General features: G+C 42.3%; 1 protein-coding gene across 1 annotated transcript in view; it reads right to left on the reverse strand.

Annotated features, from left to right (window-relative positions):
• Window positions 1–18,383, reverse strand: part of Dnah6 (dynein axonemal heavy chain 6) — a 195,435-nt gene that overhangs the window by 75,348 nt on the left and 101,704 nt on the right. The window contains exons 44-50 of the mRNA XM_021190740.2: window positions 17,779–17,852; window positions 14,848–15,002; window positions 9,908–10,139; window positions 6,891–7,043; window positions 4,520–4,660; window positions 2,467–2,709; window positions 923–1,090 (exon numbers count right to left, since the gene is read on the reverse strand). Of these exons, the coding sequence (XP_021046399.1) occupies window positions 923–1,090; window positions 2,467–2,709; window positions 4,520–4,660; window positions 6,891–7,043; window positions 9,908–10,139; window positions 14,848–15,002; window positions 17,779–17,852 (1,166 nt within the window). The remainder of the gene's footprint in view (window positions 1–922; window positions 1,091–2,466; window positions 2,710–4,519; window positions 4,661–6,890; window positions 7,044–9,907; window positions 10,140–14,847; window positions 15,003–17,778; window positions 17,853–18,383) is intronic.

An 18,383-nucleotide genomic window follows, 5' to 3' on the forward strand; every position in this document is an offset into this window, starting at 1 on the left:
ACAGTCAAGTGTGGGCAGCTAAAAAAACGATTGTACCAAATTACTGTAAGATGTTTATAAAGTGTATATAATGACCTTGTGCTTAGACTTGAGTCTGGTGTTGTATATCTCCTATGTGTGCAGACATTCCAAAAATATACAAAAATTCAAAAATCCAAACATACAAGACATCTGACTTGCATTTAAAGAGCCAGGATAATGAAGTGCATTTGCCCTTTGTGTTAGATCCATGTTGAGTGGGAGTGACATCCCCTTTGCTGTTTATCTACCTCATGTCTGTGATAAACTCAATAGTTTCTTCTTAGGGGGAGGAGCAATTTTATAATTTCAGATATTGCTTTCTTCATGACTCTCAGTTCTGGTTACTGAGTGGTATCAACTCATCAACTTGGTGGTGAACCATCCTGATTTGATCAAGTGATATTGTTTAAAACTTCAAACATTACTGAATTTCTAGAAAAATAGCATTACTGGTTCAGGTATCTATTTTAATGAAACACATAACGAAATTATCACTTACTGTAGATTAATCTTGATTGTCAACTTGACACACTCACAAGTCTGAGTGTGTCTATAAAGATGTTTCCAAAAAGATTTAACTGAGCAGGGGAAGACCCACCTTGAATATGGGTTGCACCAGTCTATGGGCTGTGGGGGTCTTAAGACTGAATAAAATGGAGAAAGCCCACAGAACACCGGTATTCATGGATCTCTGCTTCTTGATTGTAAATACACTGTGACCAACTGCCTCACATTGCTGAAGCCAGGATGGACTATACCCCTCAACCTGTTTGTGCAAACAAACCCTTCCTCCCTTAAGTCATTTCCTGACAGGTATTTGGTCATACACTTATTCTGTGCAATCCGTGAGTTCCAGCTGAAGCCTTCTTGCCCATATGACTATTCCCATATCACTGTATACCTGGTCAGCACTTTCTTGGTCCACCACTAGTTTTTCCATGAGGGCTTCAACGTCTTGTGATTTCTGTAGTAGCACAGGTTCTAAAGCTGAAAGGTCTAATTTCATTTTATCTACTAGTATATTTGTTTCTAGTAGCTTGGTGAGACCATTCTTTACTCGATCTCGTGCCTAAATGACAACAACAACCAAAAAAATCACAACAGTGTTATGAACTGAGGATTGCCATTATTCATTATTTATACATTAAATTTTATTCCTACAGAATCATCATGCCCATTTGTAACACTTCAAGTTGTGAACTACTACAAGTAGGGAAACCTTTGTAGATAGCATAAGGCCTCCTTATTTACCGTGTGTTAGGATCTGATCCCTCCGGCTATAACTGTGGGGTGTCCCTGAACCATTTGGCTCACTGAGGGATGGGACTAAACACTTCCCAGGGGTGAAAACTTTCATCTAGGACCGCAGAGGTGGTATACAGTACAGGGATTCCTCTTGAAGGATGAGGAGACACTACTTTGAAGGTGTGTCAAAGAGATCTTTTCAAATAGGCAGAAGTCAAAGGTGAGTGTTGGACTCCTTACAAGTCACACCTTTACAAAGCTAGGACACAGGAAAGCTGTTTTAAATATCTGAGTAGCAAAGGCTTCCACTTGCACTCTGTCTAAAATGTTGCAATTTTGGATCCTGTTAATTGGCACTATTTCTGGGCACCTCACATGTCAGGCCAAAGTTTAAGTACTTCATGAACACTGTGTATGTATTTGTTTCATTTTAACTGTCACAGAATCTTATTTACATTTATAACAATCCAAGGAGGAATTGTAAGTATTTCTAAAGTTTATTTTCTAAATTAAAAAAAAAATCTTATTTAATTTTTGTTCGTATGAGATCTCATCTAGTACAGGTTTGCCTTCAAGGGCACTATGTAGCTGAGGATGGCCTTGAACTTCTGGTCTGCGTGGTCCATAGTTCAAGTGCTGTAACTGAAGACGTGTATCTCTCCCAGTTTAGGGTTACCTTCTATTCAAGCTTACAGACCTTTCATAACAGGCTCAAGATTGTGATGTAAATGGCAGAGCTCGGGTGGCATGAAGAGCATGTGACAATGAAGCACTTGGTCTTGGTGCTGACCGTCAGCACATGTTAGAGCATTCAGAACCCATCTCTGTGGCTCATCAGATAACTTTCGTCCATGTTAAACCCTACAGAGATGGGGAGGTCTCTGCTCAACTCCTGTGCTATTGTGCTGCTCTCATTCTGTTGAACCAACAGCATATAAATGAAAGAAGGAAAAATATAAATATTCAGGAATGGAGAGGCCCTAGCAGCAACACAAGACCCTGTTTTGGGCGCCATGACAGGTTGTGAGTTTGGTTTGAAGATGGCTCTTTAGATAGAGGGAGATGTAGCTCAGTGGTAGAGCGAATGCTTAGCATTTCGGTTAAGATGGGTGTATAGATCTTTTATTCACTCTCCAAAGTTTTGATTCTAAGCAAAAAAAAAAAAAAAAAAAAAAAAAAGTGTTTCAAAACTGAACGTACTGAAACTAATTGCTTCCTTTTCTCAGTGAGCATGGTCAGGTAGAGATTGATGAGCTCCAGGTAGGAGGTGGGCGTGGTGTAGTAGCGCCTGCGCAGTTCGTTGTAGTAACGCTCCGCCATTTGGGAGACGCTCAGGTGCACATTCACACACATGAGGGAAAGCTTGTCTCTTAGATCCTCGTTTCCAGTGTCGACAGATGAGAAGAATGACTTTGATACGGACAGAAGCGCTTCCCTGGGCCACTGTAAATAAAAAGGCAATCTGAAAAAAGACATTCTGCCGGTCACTTTTTACAACACATCGTTCAACAATTGAGAAACGGTGTTTGTCTAGGACTTCTTTGTCTGGCTCTTCCTTTCATCTGGTTAACTCCTCCTCCTGCTTTGGGAGTCTCATGAACAAAACCATATTCCAGGGGACCCAGGTCTGCATTTGCTGAGCACTTTGCCCCCCCCCCCCCAGCAATGTCAAGCACAGAGAAGTTGCTGATAAACATGGGCTGACTAGAAGCAATGGGAGGTTATCTTTGGAATTCTATGCGTAGAATGATACAGGTCACAAAGATCTCTAAACTTCCCTGTGATGCGGTAGCAAGGTCGAGGCCGGGTCTAGACCTTGACCTTCCGAACTCTCTTGTTTGGAGTGCCCCTGACCCTTGGTCAATTGTGACCCTTAGTTACTCTGTGCTGCTGTGGGGCAGCTGAGCACAGCTGGAGAAGAAACCCCAGTTCTCCCTCTCATCTTCCTGAGGGTTGCTTGGCTTTTGAACCGGGGTCTTTCACACTGGGGCCCTGGTTGGTTTTGAATGAGGAGCAATCCTTCTGTTTTTAGCCTCCTGGGTGCTGAGATTACAAGCACCATGCTTGGCTCGCTCCACCTTCAGTTCATGAAAACTAGCCCCAGAGCATCTCTGACAATGCCTTTCCTAACACATCAGTTTCGGGCTCTGTAGGCTAGTCCCTAGACTTCTGTTTACCCATTCAGTTACTTTCAGTGGATGCTTTTGCTTGCTACACGAATGGAAAGATCAGAAGCAAAGGCGACTTCCGTGAGCTCGTCACCCCACCCCGGTCTCTTCCTATCTGTACTATTCCCTCTCAGCACTCCCCTCTTGTCGTGAGGGTACTGCTCCTTCAGTGACAATTACACTCTATGCTTCATTGCTATTCAGTGACGTTGGTTCTGAGGCTTAATGTTGTGTTGAATCTCTTCCTGGATCGTTTTTATCAACACATGCAGAGTTTAAAAATCAGTGTTCAAAAGTAGTTCTGGACCCGCAGGATGGTTCAGCAGGTAAGGGCGGCGCTGTCAAGCCTGACAACCTGAATTTGACAACCTGGCTGCCGGACTCACATGAAGAATGGAGAGAACTGACTCTAAGAAGATGCGTGTTAAGTGGCGTGGCGTGGCCCCTCCCCCTAATACATGATGTAATGAAAGATTAAAGTCAGGGCTTTCTTGGCTTCGCTGTACCTCTCCAGCCCTTTCTCTTGTCTTTCTGTTTGCTTCGAGAAAACTTTTTGAGATTGTTGCTTACACTCACTGGCTCTGATACCCTCTTCTGGTAGGATTTATGAATTTTTATTTCATGTGTATTGCTATTTTGCCTATACATATGTCTGGGCACCACACATGTGCGATGCCTTTGGGGGCCAGAAGAGGTAGATAGATCCTCCGGAACTGGTATTACTGACCACTTGTAGCAGCCATGTGGGTGCTGGGAATCAGACCCGGGACATCTGGAAGAACCGTCGGTGCTCTCAACTGCTGGGCTATCTCTGGCTCTGCCTCTTTTCAGCTCTCCCCCTGGCCATACACTGTGACAGCTCTTGTCGGGATCACAATGACTTCAGTGTCAGTGGCCTCCCCTCCCTTTACAAATCGCATTTTCTCTGTGTTCTGTGACCATCAACATCATCCTGTGTCTAAGTAATTCCCTAGAAGTCTTTACAACTAACATAAGGATCAGGAGCTGTGCTCTGTGGGGTCGCCCCCCCCCCCAACACAAGCAAATCTGTCTTCTCACAGAGGACATCCTGGGCCGTCACCGACCTGGACAAACCAGTCAATGGTGCAGCAGTTCACCAGGGACGGAAACATCCGGCATCGGGACCTGAAGGCCTCACCAACTGGGCTCATGCAGAGAACGATGTGCAGCTTCTGTCGCACTCTGCTGATGAAATATTGAAACACCTGACAACAAAGATCAGTTTTCAGTTGAAAATAAGAGGGCGAGCACATGGGACACAGTGAGGATGTAGCCAGCAAACAAAATGAGCACAGCTAGATGAATAGCAAACACCTACAGTCAGTGCAGTTGACAAAATCTAGACTCACACTGGTCTTGGTCACATTACTTGATGTGGGAATTCCTGACTTAACTCTGGGTGGCACCGTGTCCTGGGCAGGGGAGCCTGGACTTTAGAAAGTGGAGAGGGGAGCTGGGCTTTGACATGCACACATTCATTTTCCTGCTTTCTAATTGTGGATGTGTTGCGTGCAATTGCTTCAAGATCTTGGTACCATGACTTCCCTGCCATGATGGGCTGTACCAGTAATGTACCCCGAATTAGGATCTGGAATAAACTCTTTCATCTTTGTTACTTGTCTTAGGTAATTTTTATTATAGCAACAAGAAAGTAATGAAGACACTCATGCAATCTGAAAGTACTAAAAAGGACAGCTAGAGGCAGACCTGGTGGTGGTATGGTTCTGTAATTCTAGTTACCCAGGAGGCAGAGGCAGGAGGATGAAGGTTTAGGGCTACCCTGAACTACAGAGTAAGTTCAAGGTTACACTGGGAGATCTACTGAAACCTTATCTCAAACAATAAAAGTGGAGTACTGGAGATTAGTGATGGATGACTTATCCACCATGTGTGAGACCCTGCAGTCAATCCCAAAGAAAGGAAAAGACGTTTTTCAGTTTTCACTGCATTCTGAGCACTGTATGTGGCTTTGAAGAGACCTCGTAAGTGGAGAGAGACCTTCATAGGTTTTGTTTTAGGACAGTGGTCAGGAGTAAGGGGCAGGGTCTTGGCATTTATCTTTGTAGCTGGAAAGCCTGAAAGAATGGTGGCCCTGGAGAGCTTAGTTTTGGATATTACACCTTATGTCAGCTGTTCCTGCCAAGGAGGAGGATACATTGCTTTGTGGCTGGTGGCTGTTAGCAGGGGCACAGTGATTGGCCACCGGCTCACTGGTATAACAGGAATGGCACAGTAGAGGCTTGTGCTCCCTTGGCTATTAGTTCCCACAATGTATGTGATGATTGGTTTTAGTAATCAATTTGACATAACCTGGAATAACCTGGAAAAGAGCCTCAGCGAGGGATTATCCACATCAGGCGTGGCTGTCTATGGGTGTGGCTGTCTGTGGGCACGGTTGTCTGTGGGTGTGGCTTCTGTGGGCGTGGCTGTCCGTGGGCGTGACTGTGGGGATTGTCTTGATTGTTCATTAATGTAGGAAGACCCTGCCATGGTGGGAGGCATCATTCCATGGACTGGACACTAAACTGTATGTGAGAGAAGAGTAGATATATGCAGGCAGCCGGGTTGTTTTTGTTTTCTATCTGCTCTTGACTGTGAAGTGAGATGGCCTGCTTCAGTTCCTGCCCTGACTGCCAAGCTATCAGGGACTGTAATCAGGAATTGTCAGCCAAATAAATCCTTTCCTTCCTAAAATTACTTCTGGTCAGATTATTTCCACGGAACAGGACTGGAATGGATTATTTGCATGGAACAGTGTGCATTGCATATTCGTTCTCAGGAGTTGGGCTGCTTCTCTTTCTTTGGCCTCCTGAGGTTCCGCACCTCCCTAATGAGGGCCCCTCTGGCATAAGGTAGCTGCAGTAGACTTGCTGACTGGACTCATTATCATCTCTGGCCCAGGGCAGTTCTCACTGGGGACACATTAACTATCCCGTAATAATAGCTTCGAAAGTGGAAGGAGGTGCAGAGGGAAGGAAAGCTGGAGAAATGGAGGCGGGAATCAGATAGTATGTGTCTGTGTGAGAGAGAGAGAGAGAGAGAGAGAGAGAGAGAGAGAGAGAGAGAGAGAGAGAGAGAGAAATATTTCTGTTTTCATTGTGTAGGACCTTGCTGCCAAGCGAGAGTATAAAAAGCATTAGGCTTGCACCTGCAGCCTTTCTCAGCCTTTCTAACAAGTACAGGCTCAAAGAAGACGAGGATTTATCTGGCTATGACCGTAATCTCTGTGTAGGCAATGGGATTTCTGATTTCTGTATCCATGGATATTTCTGAAAGTATAGTGAACAAACACTTTAAACACAGAAAATAAAATAAATAGAATCTCAAAAAAAAAATCATGTAAAAAAACAAAATCTACCCGTGGGCTCTGTGTCTACTGAACAAAAGGGTTGAGACTGTCTTAGAAAGTTGCATCATAGTTCTGGGATGTGCTACCTCATCTCTGTTCCCTTCAGAGATTCCAACTTCCTTTGCTTTTGGTCGGGTGGCTGCTAAAACCTGCTCCAACTCGTCCTTCTCAAATAAATTAGGCACTTCACCCGAATTCAGAATGTTGTTTATATCTTCAAGGAACTCTTCGACGACGATCTACAGGAAAAGCAAAGTGGCCGTCATAAATCCACCGGGCTATAGTTGTTACATGAAGTTATCGAGTATTCACTCCAAAACTTACAGGTACCAGTCCCACCTTTAAAAATACTTAAATAATAGACAGCATCCTAAATCTAACACAATGACTTTACTGAGTTTCCATCTTTCTTGTTTTGTCTCTTGGAGGGAATTTGCGTCTGTTTCTCCCCTTCACTGCTCATGCTGTGATTAAGACACCCTGGACCAAAGGTGACATTGGAAAAAAGGGGCTTGTGTGAAGTATGATTCCAGGTTGCAGTCAAGGCAGGAACTCAAAGCGGCTAGTTACATAATGTCTGCAGTCAAAAGCAGAGAGAAATAAACTTATCTTTGCTGCTTGTTTGCTCATGCTCAGACAGCTTCCTCAATCTTGCCTACTGTTTGAGACCCTCTGCTTAGGGAATGGTGCTTCCCACAGTGGGTTGGGTCTTTTCACAGCAATTAACAATCAAGAGAGTCCCTAAGAGATGTGCTCACAGGACAATCTGTTCTAGAGAATTGCTTGGTTGAAACTCTCTTTTTCAGGTGATTCTAGAGCGTGTCAATTGACAGTTAAAACTTACTAGCACACCACTTTACCCATCAAAATCAGATGTACAAGTATCTTAAATTCTGTTCCATTCAGTGATGATTTTATTATGAATATTAAGTCACACTTCTGTAGAGTATTTATCTTGTGGGAAAACAACATTCTATGTAGACAAAGTGCCTTGCGTTTCCATGGGCATAAATGGTTGGCAATTTAGTTTCTACTACCAATCCATCTTTAAGTCTAAAGCTTTGCTTCTCAGCTGTGAGCAAATTATTTTCACGGACCAAATTCCCAGGAGTGAGATTAACAAAGTGTGGAATATCAACTACTTCTCACTTAGGTCAAGTATGACTTTAGTAATGTTTAACCTTTTCTTTTGTTAGTTTGGGTTTTATAAGTGTGTCCTTTTGGAGAATTCAGTTGTCCTATCTTTACTTTTTGAAGCAAGGGTGAATTTAGTCACATTGACTTATATCTTGGGTGGGGGGACTACTACAAAACATTGTCTCCCAGATATGATGTGGCTTTGTACTCATGACTCACACAGCAGCTGTGGCTATCTGCACAAGTCCTGCATGCGCTCACGCCAGCCAATGTTCCAGTATGGATGGGGAGGGGGCCCATGAGGCCGTACCCTTGCTATGAAGCTACTGATCTTTGATGGCCCATGAGATTGGGTGAGTCAGCTTTTTCCAAGGGGATAGTCCCTAGTAGGTTGTGCATGATTCAATAGGTGGCCCTACACCCGTGCACACATGTGAGACACTACATGTACTCAGTGGGTTATTATAAGAGACAAGAGGAGGACATGAAGGCGGAGGCATGTGACAGAGGTCCTGGGGGAGTTGAAGGACAATGTAAGCAGATGCAATTCTCAAAGAATAAAATACACAATTTCTGGTAAAAGAGTCTGTTTAGACTTTCTTAGACTTTCTTGAGATTTTCTTTTAAATTTGAATAGGTATTTTGTACATTATGAAATGGGCTTATTCTCTCATAATTAGTGAAAGTATTAGAAGTATTTATTGTCTTGTTTATGTTATGTATTTCACTATTTATCACTCTGTAGATTTTCCCTCAGAAAAAATGTATGTATACTCAGATTATTGTGCCTAAATAGAGATTTAACATTTTTACTAAATTTTAATGTATTCATTGGAGTGTGTGTGCGTGTGTGTGTGTGTGTGTGTGTGTGTGTGTGTATGGAAGTCAGAGGACAACTTTCAGGATGCCTGTCTCTTCTACCATATGAGGCCTGAGGATCAATCAATCCCAGGTTCCTTTTACCTGCTGAGTAGCAGCCTTTTTTCCACACTCTGCAAATGCCATATCATAATTTAAAAAGTAAAGTTTTTTAATGGTGTATGTGTATGTGTGTGTGTGCGTGCATGCGTGCATGTATGTGTGTATGAAAGCTTTCTGCTTAAGAGTTTAAAATCTCTCATAATGGCCGCTGAATACTACTGAGTTCTAGAGTTAATTTGACCTGAAACTTAGCTCTTAGTCTTGGGTGCAGTAATTTTACATAGAGAGTTTCTATATATACTTCCAAATAGAGTTTATTACTGTGGTGCTCAGCTTTAACTGTGAATTTGACATAGCCTAGAATCAACTGGGAAGAGAGCCCAGGTTGAGAGATTGCTTCCAGTGGCTTGGCTTATGAGTTTGTTGGGAATTGTCATGTTAATTAATTGATGTGGGTGGCCCAGGCCACTATAGGCAGCACCATTTTCCAGCAGTGAGTCCTGAACTGTGTAAGAGTGAGAAATGATCAGAGTTCAAGCAAGAAAGTGAACAAGCTTGAATTCACTTCCTTTTGTTGTTCACTGTGGGTGTGATGTGCCCACCTCTTCCAAGGTTCTGCCAGTGTGACTTCTGTGCTATGATGGACTATAACCAGAAACTGCAAGGTAAAGTAAGCCTTCTCCCCTAAGCTGCATTCTCTCAGACTGCTTGATTACACCAACAGAAAGGGAACCAGCACAATAACCTTCCTCTATCTATGCCTTTCCCCAAAGAATAGCTCTCTTTAAATTCTGACCACAAATACTTTGAATTAAAAGGGAGAAACTTGGTAAAAAAAAAAAAAATACTGGTCCATAAAGGTCTTTTATAAGGTACAGGGAATATGTTAGTGGACACAGTGATCTTCTATAGTTTACCCACCCTCAAAACACAGTGGATTGCAACCCCATGTGTTCACAGTGCATTTTATGTGCTCACAGTAGATTTTAACCCCTGGTGTTCACAGTGGATTGCAACCCCATGCGCTCACTGTTTGAGTATGTACCTGGGTGTCTGTGAAAAGAAAAACCATATTTTTGTCTTCCACACCAGCCATCTTGTACAACTTCCTCAGGTCTTCGTGGAAACTGTCATAATTATACCCTCGGCTCAGTTCGATCTGCAGACACTTGTAACCACATATATGAGCCGCAAGTCTTGTGAGGGACTGCTTTCCGGTGCCTCCTACACCAACCAGCAGTGCGTTGCCCCTTTCCTGGCGGATCATCCGTGCAATTCTGCAGGAAGCAAAAGGAGGAAGATTGAGTTCAGGTTCACAGGCAAGTCACTGTAGCTGAGGGGACCTTATGGCTCTCAGTGGGATGGCTGTGGCCAGCTGAGCAGGACACTGCGAGGGGGAAGCAGTCTATCCCAGGCAAATCATGGCTGAGTGAGTGCTGTTGTTGACTCCATTTTCCATCTCTCCCCTACTTCACTATGGGCTGGAAGCTCTCTGCCTTAGGTGTGCAAATTTAAATAAAAGATTTTTTTTTTGTTTATATGTAAAGGGTTTTGACAGGGACCTTGACTGATCTCGGACACAAATTTACATACTGGCAAAGCCCAAATCTCCACCTAGAAGGACAAGTGTGCACAAAAATCACCAGATGTAGAAAAAAGACACAGTGGTCCTGAAGGGGGCTGCGGGTGGGGGTCAGTGGGGCCAGTCACTGTATGAGAGCAACAGTATTTTAGAAACGTGGTGATTTGAGTATGAATAGCTTCCATGGGGCTCATATATTTGAATAATTGGTGGGACTGTTTGGAAAAAATTAGGAGGTGTCTTTGCTGGAAGAGGCGTGTCACTGGGCTCAGGACTTGAGGCTTCAAAATCCCACACCATTTCTGATTAGCTTCCACCCCCTTGTGTCTGTGGATCATCTATAATCTCTTGGCCACCACTCCAGCACCATGCCTGTCTGCTCCCATTCTCCCGGCCATGAGGGTCACTCTAACCCTCTGAAACAGTAAACCCTCACCAATCACTTTCTTTTATAAGTTGCCTTGGTCATGATGTCTCTTCACAACAATTCAACAGTAAGTAAGACACTTGCCGATTCATTTTAGTGAGGACTTAAAACAGTGCAGTGGTCATAATATTAGACTGGACTCTCAAGAAGGAGAACATAGAATTTGAGTTCAGGAAAAAAAATAGAGATATGGATGTGTGACCACTAACCTGTGAAGAACAGCTGGAGCTGAATGTCTCACATAGGGTATCATGGGAATTGAAGCAAGTGAGGTAGAAGGCATGTTCAAAGAATGCTCAGAATGTGAGGCGGGGAGGATGAGAATGAGAAAGAGCACGGAAGCAAAGGAGGATAAGTCATGGGGAGCAAATACAATTTTAGAGGCCACATGACAGCAACTACAGAAGGAGAAACAAGAAAGGCTGGCCTTAATGGCTTAAGGGCACTTGCTGCCAAGCCTGAAGACTTGAGTTCAATCCCAAGGACCTACACCGTAGAAGGAAAGTGTAGCAAAATTTTAATCCAACAACATGGCTGCTCTGATCATATCCAAAGACTTTCTAGGTCTCTGTAATCCGGCTTGAATACAGATATGGCCTTAGTACACACTTTTAATGCCTGTCTGGAATCCTTTAATCCTAAACGATGACTTCTAATTGAGGGGCAAAGTGATGAGTCAGAGAGAGATATGACAGAATGAGTCAGAGATAGAATATGCCCCACTTTCAAGAGTATCACAGGGAGAGAGATCAGCTTGGCAGTTGAGTTCAGTGCATCAGAATTGAGCCAGTTGAGTGAGTTCAGAGTGGAGTTCAGCTGATACAAGTCAGTTCAATTGAATCCGTTCAGTCAGTGCAGTTTATGCAGTGTAGGTCAGAAGAGGCCGTTGAAGCCAGAGAATAAGAAGGAGCCATAAGATTCAAACAAATTGCCAGAGTTAGTTTGAGGCCAAGCAGAGCAATTAGTGAGAAACAGAGAAGCCAGATTGAATCAGTCATGTTGGAGAGATGTTTGAGCTAGAACAACTGAGTTGAACCAGCCAGCCAGAGTTCAGAAAGAGCTAGAAAGGATGAGCTTATTCAACAATAAGCCTCCAAGATGACAATTACATCTGACAAATAAAAGTTACTTTTACAGGAAAGAATTGATTCTTATAAGTTGTCCTATGACCTACACCACACACGCACACGCACATGCACACACACATGTTTAAGGGTTGGGATCACATCTACTTCTATTTCTGAGATCTAAATTTAAAAATTTCATGAGCATCTAAAGCAGGAATAAGAGATTTCCCCCATGTAAATAAATCAACAGGAGCTGGCCACAGGACAGGCCTCAAGGTGTCATTTCACAAGACAATGGTGAGAGACTGATTGAGAGAAAAATGTCATTGTGGATCAGTGACAATCTGTAAAACTATCCTAAGTGAGTATGAAGAAGAAAGAAGAAAATTAAAAAAAATTAAATTAGAAAAAAAGGTCCAAGAATAGAGGAATGTATGATAGGGAGTAACACCCTGCAGTTCACATCTGAGTATCGATGATCATAAGACCTCCCCAGGGAGTGATGGTGTCAACAAACTTAAAAACAAAATAGGAAATGTACAAATAATTTCTTTAGAAAATTATTATCATCAGTGTTTTAAATAAGGATTCTCTATGGGAATGGAAGTTGTTCAGATATAGCACGTGGTATGTTGGTAAAAGAACAGATGGGGACCAAGCAGTGTCTTGACAACCCAGTGACAGAGAAACAGTCATCTTATAATGCAAGCTGTGGCAAACATGACTTCTTGAATTTGAGTTAAGAGCAGAAATGTAGGACCCACGGGAGACTTTATTTGTGTGAAAAATCCTTGGGGTCGTCAGCCTGAACAAGAACCAGCACTGAAATGTGGCCGATATGAGTGTAGACCCTCACAGCTGTGAAAATCTTGCTATAGCTGTGGATCAAGGGACATCCCACTCACACTAATATTTCAAACTGATTTAAAAATAATGTCACCATATATGGGTATCATTTTTAAAGTGCAATATTAGAAATTTATGAAGCTAAGCATATTGAAAGCTAGAAATTCTTTTAATAATTAATACGAAAGATCCAGGATAAATTTTTAGTGGAGAGGGATCTGAGACAAGTTTTGGTATAATAGCCCAGGCTAATCTCAAACTTGTAGCAATTCTGCCTCATTCTCCTAAGTGCTGGGGTTTCAACCATTGTACTCCTGGCATGATCTAGGAGAGCTATGCTTGGTAAGGATAAAGCTAAGAGCAGCACAAGAATAATTTTAAAGCACTTACGGAGCTTTTATGAAAAACTGGGTCTGTTCTGATTTGGGAGACCTGCAGTGGAATTAGAGGCAAAGGTTTGAATATGATTCCTAAGCCTGACGTTCATGAGCAAGAAGAATTGGGAGAGTGTGCCTGATTTTTCCATGGCATCGTCTGTAAGTCGATGCAGTATTGTTTCTGGTCTGATTTGTTCTGTGATCCCATCAAGGGCTGGAGCACTGTTCTTGTATGAGCCTGGATGTGTCTGTGTGGCTGCTTTGACAAAAAGAATAGATATGATGGAATAGCTAAGTTATACGGCGACTTGACTTCTTGTTGTTGGTGCCAGGGCCGTGATTTGGTGAAGCCCAAACACCCTTAACTGCTGTCACAGAGAGGCGTGTGAAGAGAGTATCTGAGGACAGGGATGTGCCAGGTACTCCAGGTACTATCTGACGAAACTACAAGAAGCACCCCAAGAGAGTCAGTCGCCTATAACCATTGAAAGACAATGGTGAAATAAAGCCAGTCGATGTGAGTCTAAACAGCCAGGAAGAACATTCTCTGAGCCAAATTCACAAAGAGCTTGGGACACAGAGCTAAGAGGGGACCGTGACCATTACATGATGCCATGTATCAAGGCTTTCCATGCTCACTGAGTCCCATTATTGCTTCTGCTCCCTAGGAGGGACCTGATACCCTAGGAGGGGATCACATGGAAAGGTCATTTAAACACTCAGAATAGTCTAGAAGGACATGAACTACTCTATAAAGTGATGTGTATCTCAAGTACTGAAGACATTCAGGCTCAGTGCCCATATGTGAGGAATGTCCTTCCAAGAGAGCTCTAAATGGGCAGGAGTCACACTTTTAAGCAGATAGATCTATCATCAGTGTTCAACGATATTTACTATAACCTTGAGTTTTCTTTGTAGGCACACATGTACCTTGTAATTAGCCCAATGTATCTTTTAGACCACTTCAGATACTATTTATAACAAGAATAAAAACAAACATAAAATTGATTAATGCTTTGCAATCATAGGATCTAGAGAAGTAACAGTGGTTAAGAACACTTGTTGCTCTTGCAGAAAACTCAGGATTTGTTCCTAGCACCCTCATGGTGGTTTATAACAATCCCGGGGGCTCCAACCCCCTCTTTTCACCACCCAGGGTATCAGATACACACACAGTGCATATATATGTATATATGTACATATATATAGATATATAGTACATAGATATATGTAGACAACACACTATACATATAAGTACGTCTAATATTTTGATATTTAGCAATAATGACCTATGGGATTCCATAGAAAATTCATTTGGTATCTATTTTAGGCATATAGAAATATATTTATTTTAGAGAAATGGTTCAGTAATTATGAACATGTATTGCTCTCCCAGAGGACCTGGATTTTGTTCCAGCACCCACATTGGGCAGTTCACAATTGCTTGTATCTCTAGCTCCAGGGAATCTAATATCATTTTCTGACTATCTCAGGTACCCCACATACACACATACACACACACATACACACAGTAAATAAAATATTTAAAAATTCTTATAAAGTATCTTTTAGTTCACGTTACTTATTTCTATGGGCCTTTAACTCGTCTCCTAATGCATCTAAAGTTTTATATTTTACTGAAAAACAGATTAGATGAAGTATGTGTGGGAGCCTGTGGCACTGTACCTGGACACGTGCTCTATGGCATCCTGGAAGAACACCAGCTTCACTTCCTTAGGGTTCGTGAGGTTATAGTCATCGAGATAGTCCTGCAGAACATTCTCGATTTTCTCCATGTCGGGTAAATCATCATAGATGCGGTCAGACTTCTCTGCTCCAAACTGTAGGGTGATTTGTGGAAACACACCAAGTTGTCAGTTATATAGACATATGACACACACAGACAATCTGGAAAATTAATTTCACTTCACCTTTTCCAGTGCTAGGTTGTAATGACAATGATTTTTGCAATAAAATTCATACAGAAAGGAGTTTGAAATTATTTAATTTGAGTGTGTGTTTTCTGGTTTCATACTCTTAGGCTGTTGCCATTCAAAAAGGTAACTGAAAATATGCAGGGACAATTGTGACCACTGTGAATGATCGTTCTGGGTCTACATGTAGGTTTTGTTTTGTTTTGACAACAGCAGCCAACCTAGAGTTAAACATACTGTTGAGAATCAAAATCAGGTGTAAAACAACAGGAACTCAGTGCCTTGGTTGGCTGGATTGACGATGCCTTTTCTCTGCTGTACCAATGGCTGGGAAGCACCTCTGCTAAAATAAATCTGGACAAAGCAAGGAGTTCTTCTTGCACCCAGGGCTCACACATCCTAGGCAAATGCTCTACCATTTAGTCATCCCCCAGGTCTGGTTTATTTGTTTAACTTTGCACTCTCTTTCTCTCTCTCTCTCTCTCTCTCTCTCTCTCTCTCTCTCTCTCTCTCTCTCTCTCTCTCTGTGTGTGAAGTTGTGGATACTCTATTGTGGAAGTCAGAGGACAACTTTGAAGTATGTCTGTCCTTGGAAGCTTTCCAATTTCTGTCTTATTGGCCCAGAACTTTGCAAAATAGGCTGGCATAGTTTCCAGGATTCCCCAATCTCCGCCTCTCATATTGCTATTGCTAGGAAGATGCTAGCTATGTGTATGCTATCTGGCTTTTTACATGGAGTTCTGGGGATTCGAACTTATGTTGTGGTAGCTTAACCCAGGGAGTAGCACTATTGGAGGTGTGGCCTTGTTGGAGGATGTCACTGTGGGAGTCAGTTGTCTCATAGTGGCCTTCAGATGAAGATGTAGAACTCTCAGGTCCTCCAGCACCATGCCTGCCTGGATGCTGCCATGCTCCCGCTTTGATAATGGACTGAACCTCTGAACCTGTAAGCAGCCCCAATTAAATGTTGTCTTTATAAGAGTTGCCTTGGCCATGGTTCACAGAAGTAAAATCCTAATTAGGAACTATGTCTTCAAGCTTGTTGGGCAAGCACTTTACTGACTAAGCCATCTCTCTGGGCCTTTCTTTGTTCTTTTATTTGATAATACTATCACTAAAAACACATAACAGACGTAAATCGTGAGAACAAACCCTCGTGCTTTATTTATTTTTACTTACTTTGTTGTGTTTGACCTAGTCTTCCTTTCCTTTTAAAATTTGTTGGCAATTTCAAACACGCATATAATACATTTAGATTATAGCCATCTTTTCCTTAACTCCTCTAAGACATCCCTCTACCCCCCTTCCTAATTCATGTTGACTGATTTTTAAAGAATTAGTTGATTAAGTTTTAAGACCATGAAGACCAATCAGTACTGCCTGTGTGTCCATGATTATAGGCCTGCCCACTGGAGCATTCGTGGGCAACCAACCTTCAGGGCCACATCCTTGAATAAAACTGACTCTCCCTTCCCCATCAGCCACCACTTGCCAGTAGCTCCTTTGTGAGGTGTATGAGCTCCTGAGCAGCCATTCCACCTGTCAGGGAATACTGACAGCTTTAACCTTGTACAGGACTTGGACAGGCATCTATGACTACTGGACCTTCATTTTAAATGATAACTTCAAAAAAGTATACTTCACACAAATAAACTATCCTTTCTCCGATGTCAGGAGGTAATACTCATTTGGAGTGAGACCCTGCATATAGCTTATTAGAAGGACCAGTTAATTTACTATCAGATCATTAGCTTCGGTAGGCAGGCAGCTATGTACCTTTGCTTTCTGTGTGAGGCTGAGACCTTGGCCAATGAAATGTGTGTGGCCCTTGGTTTTGAGACCAAGAACATATTCCCCAAGTAAAAGTCAGTTTGATGGAAGCAGATGGCAGTTTGCTGTATAGGTGGTGTGATGGTTTGTGTATGCTTGGGCCAGGGAGTGGCACTATTAGGAGGTGTGGCTTTGTTGGATAGGTGTGTCACAGTGGCTGTGGACCTAGAATACCCTAGTCCTAGCTGCCTGGAAGTCAGTATTCTGCTAGCAGCCTTCAGATGAAGATGTAGAACTCTCAGCTCCTCCTGCACCATGCCTGCCTGGATGCTGCCATGTTCCCGCCTTGATGATAATGAACTGAACCTCTGAACCTGTAAGGCAGTTCCAATTAAATGTTCTTACAAGAGTTGCCATGGTCATGGTGTCACTTCACAGAAGTAAAATCCTAATTAAGACAGGTGGGTTGGGGACTAATGAAAAATTTGTTCCAGGATTGTTCAGAGGGTAAAAATAGGCCCATGTGTTGATGCTTTTGTAAGAATGGAAACTTACAATGATATAAAAGATAGTTAAATATAAAAATGTTTTGCTATTTATTAGAGTTTCCTTGAAATGAAGAGGGCAGCTCCTTTGACTATTAAGCTTACATGACCGAAAGCAAGTGCTTGGGGATTGCACAGCTATCATTGGGCAAAGGTAGCTGCAGAGCTGCACACAAAAGAGTGAGCTGTGTCAGGATAAGGCATATTCATAAAAACTGGGCAGCAGGCAGATTTGGCCCATGGGACTGGAGCTTGTCCACACTTGGCTTAGATGTTTAATCTTCACAAATGCAAAATCCTAGCATGGACAAATCTGATTCGGAAAACAGTAAATACCTTTAAGTACAGCCAGGCAGTAGACTACTCACCTTAATGAAATCCCCAAATATGATGGGCTTGCTTAAAAAGTATTCCAGGTCAATTGCAATTCCAAAGTGCTTGTCTGTTAAAAAACAAAAGCAACTTTACCATGGGGATCAGCTTGGATGTAGCGTTCTAATGAGATCTACAGATTCGTGTCTGCAGTGAGAGCCATGTCAACAATATACCATTTTAGTTGGGTGGAAAATTTCCCAGATTTAATTATTTAGTAAGTATTAAAAATTTTGGTTAAATATTATTCAATAAAAAGAAACGGTTTGGGATTATCATCATTTCTTTTTATCTTTTTAAAAAATGAAACGTATAGTTTTCTTTTTTGAGACAGAGTCTCATGTTGTAGCCAGGCTGGCCTCAAACTTAATGCAATCCTCTTGCTGGAGCCTCCTGAGTTCTAGGATTATGGAAATGAATTACTACACCCAGATAAAAATAGGTTTTTTTAGTTAGCACATAAAATACTGGGTTTCACTATGCCATTTTGATACAAGTAGATCATTGTTTTTGTTTTTATTTTCCCTCCTTTGTCTCCCTTCTCCCTTTCCTTCTAAGCCTCTGCCCCCTAACTAAACCTATCTGTGTCCATGTCATATAT

The sequence above is a fragment of the Mus pahari genome, chromosome 2 (genome assembly GCF_900095145.1).
Source record: "Mus pahari chromosome 2, PAHARI_EIJ_v1.1, whole genome shotgun sequence".
NCBI classification, from domain to species: Eukaryota; Metazoa; Chordata; class Mammalia; order Rodentia; family Muridae; genus Mus; species Mus pahari.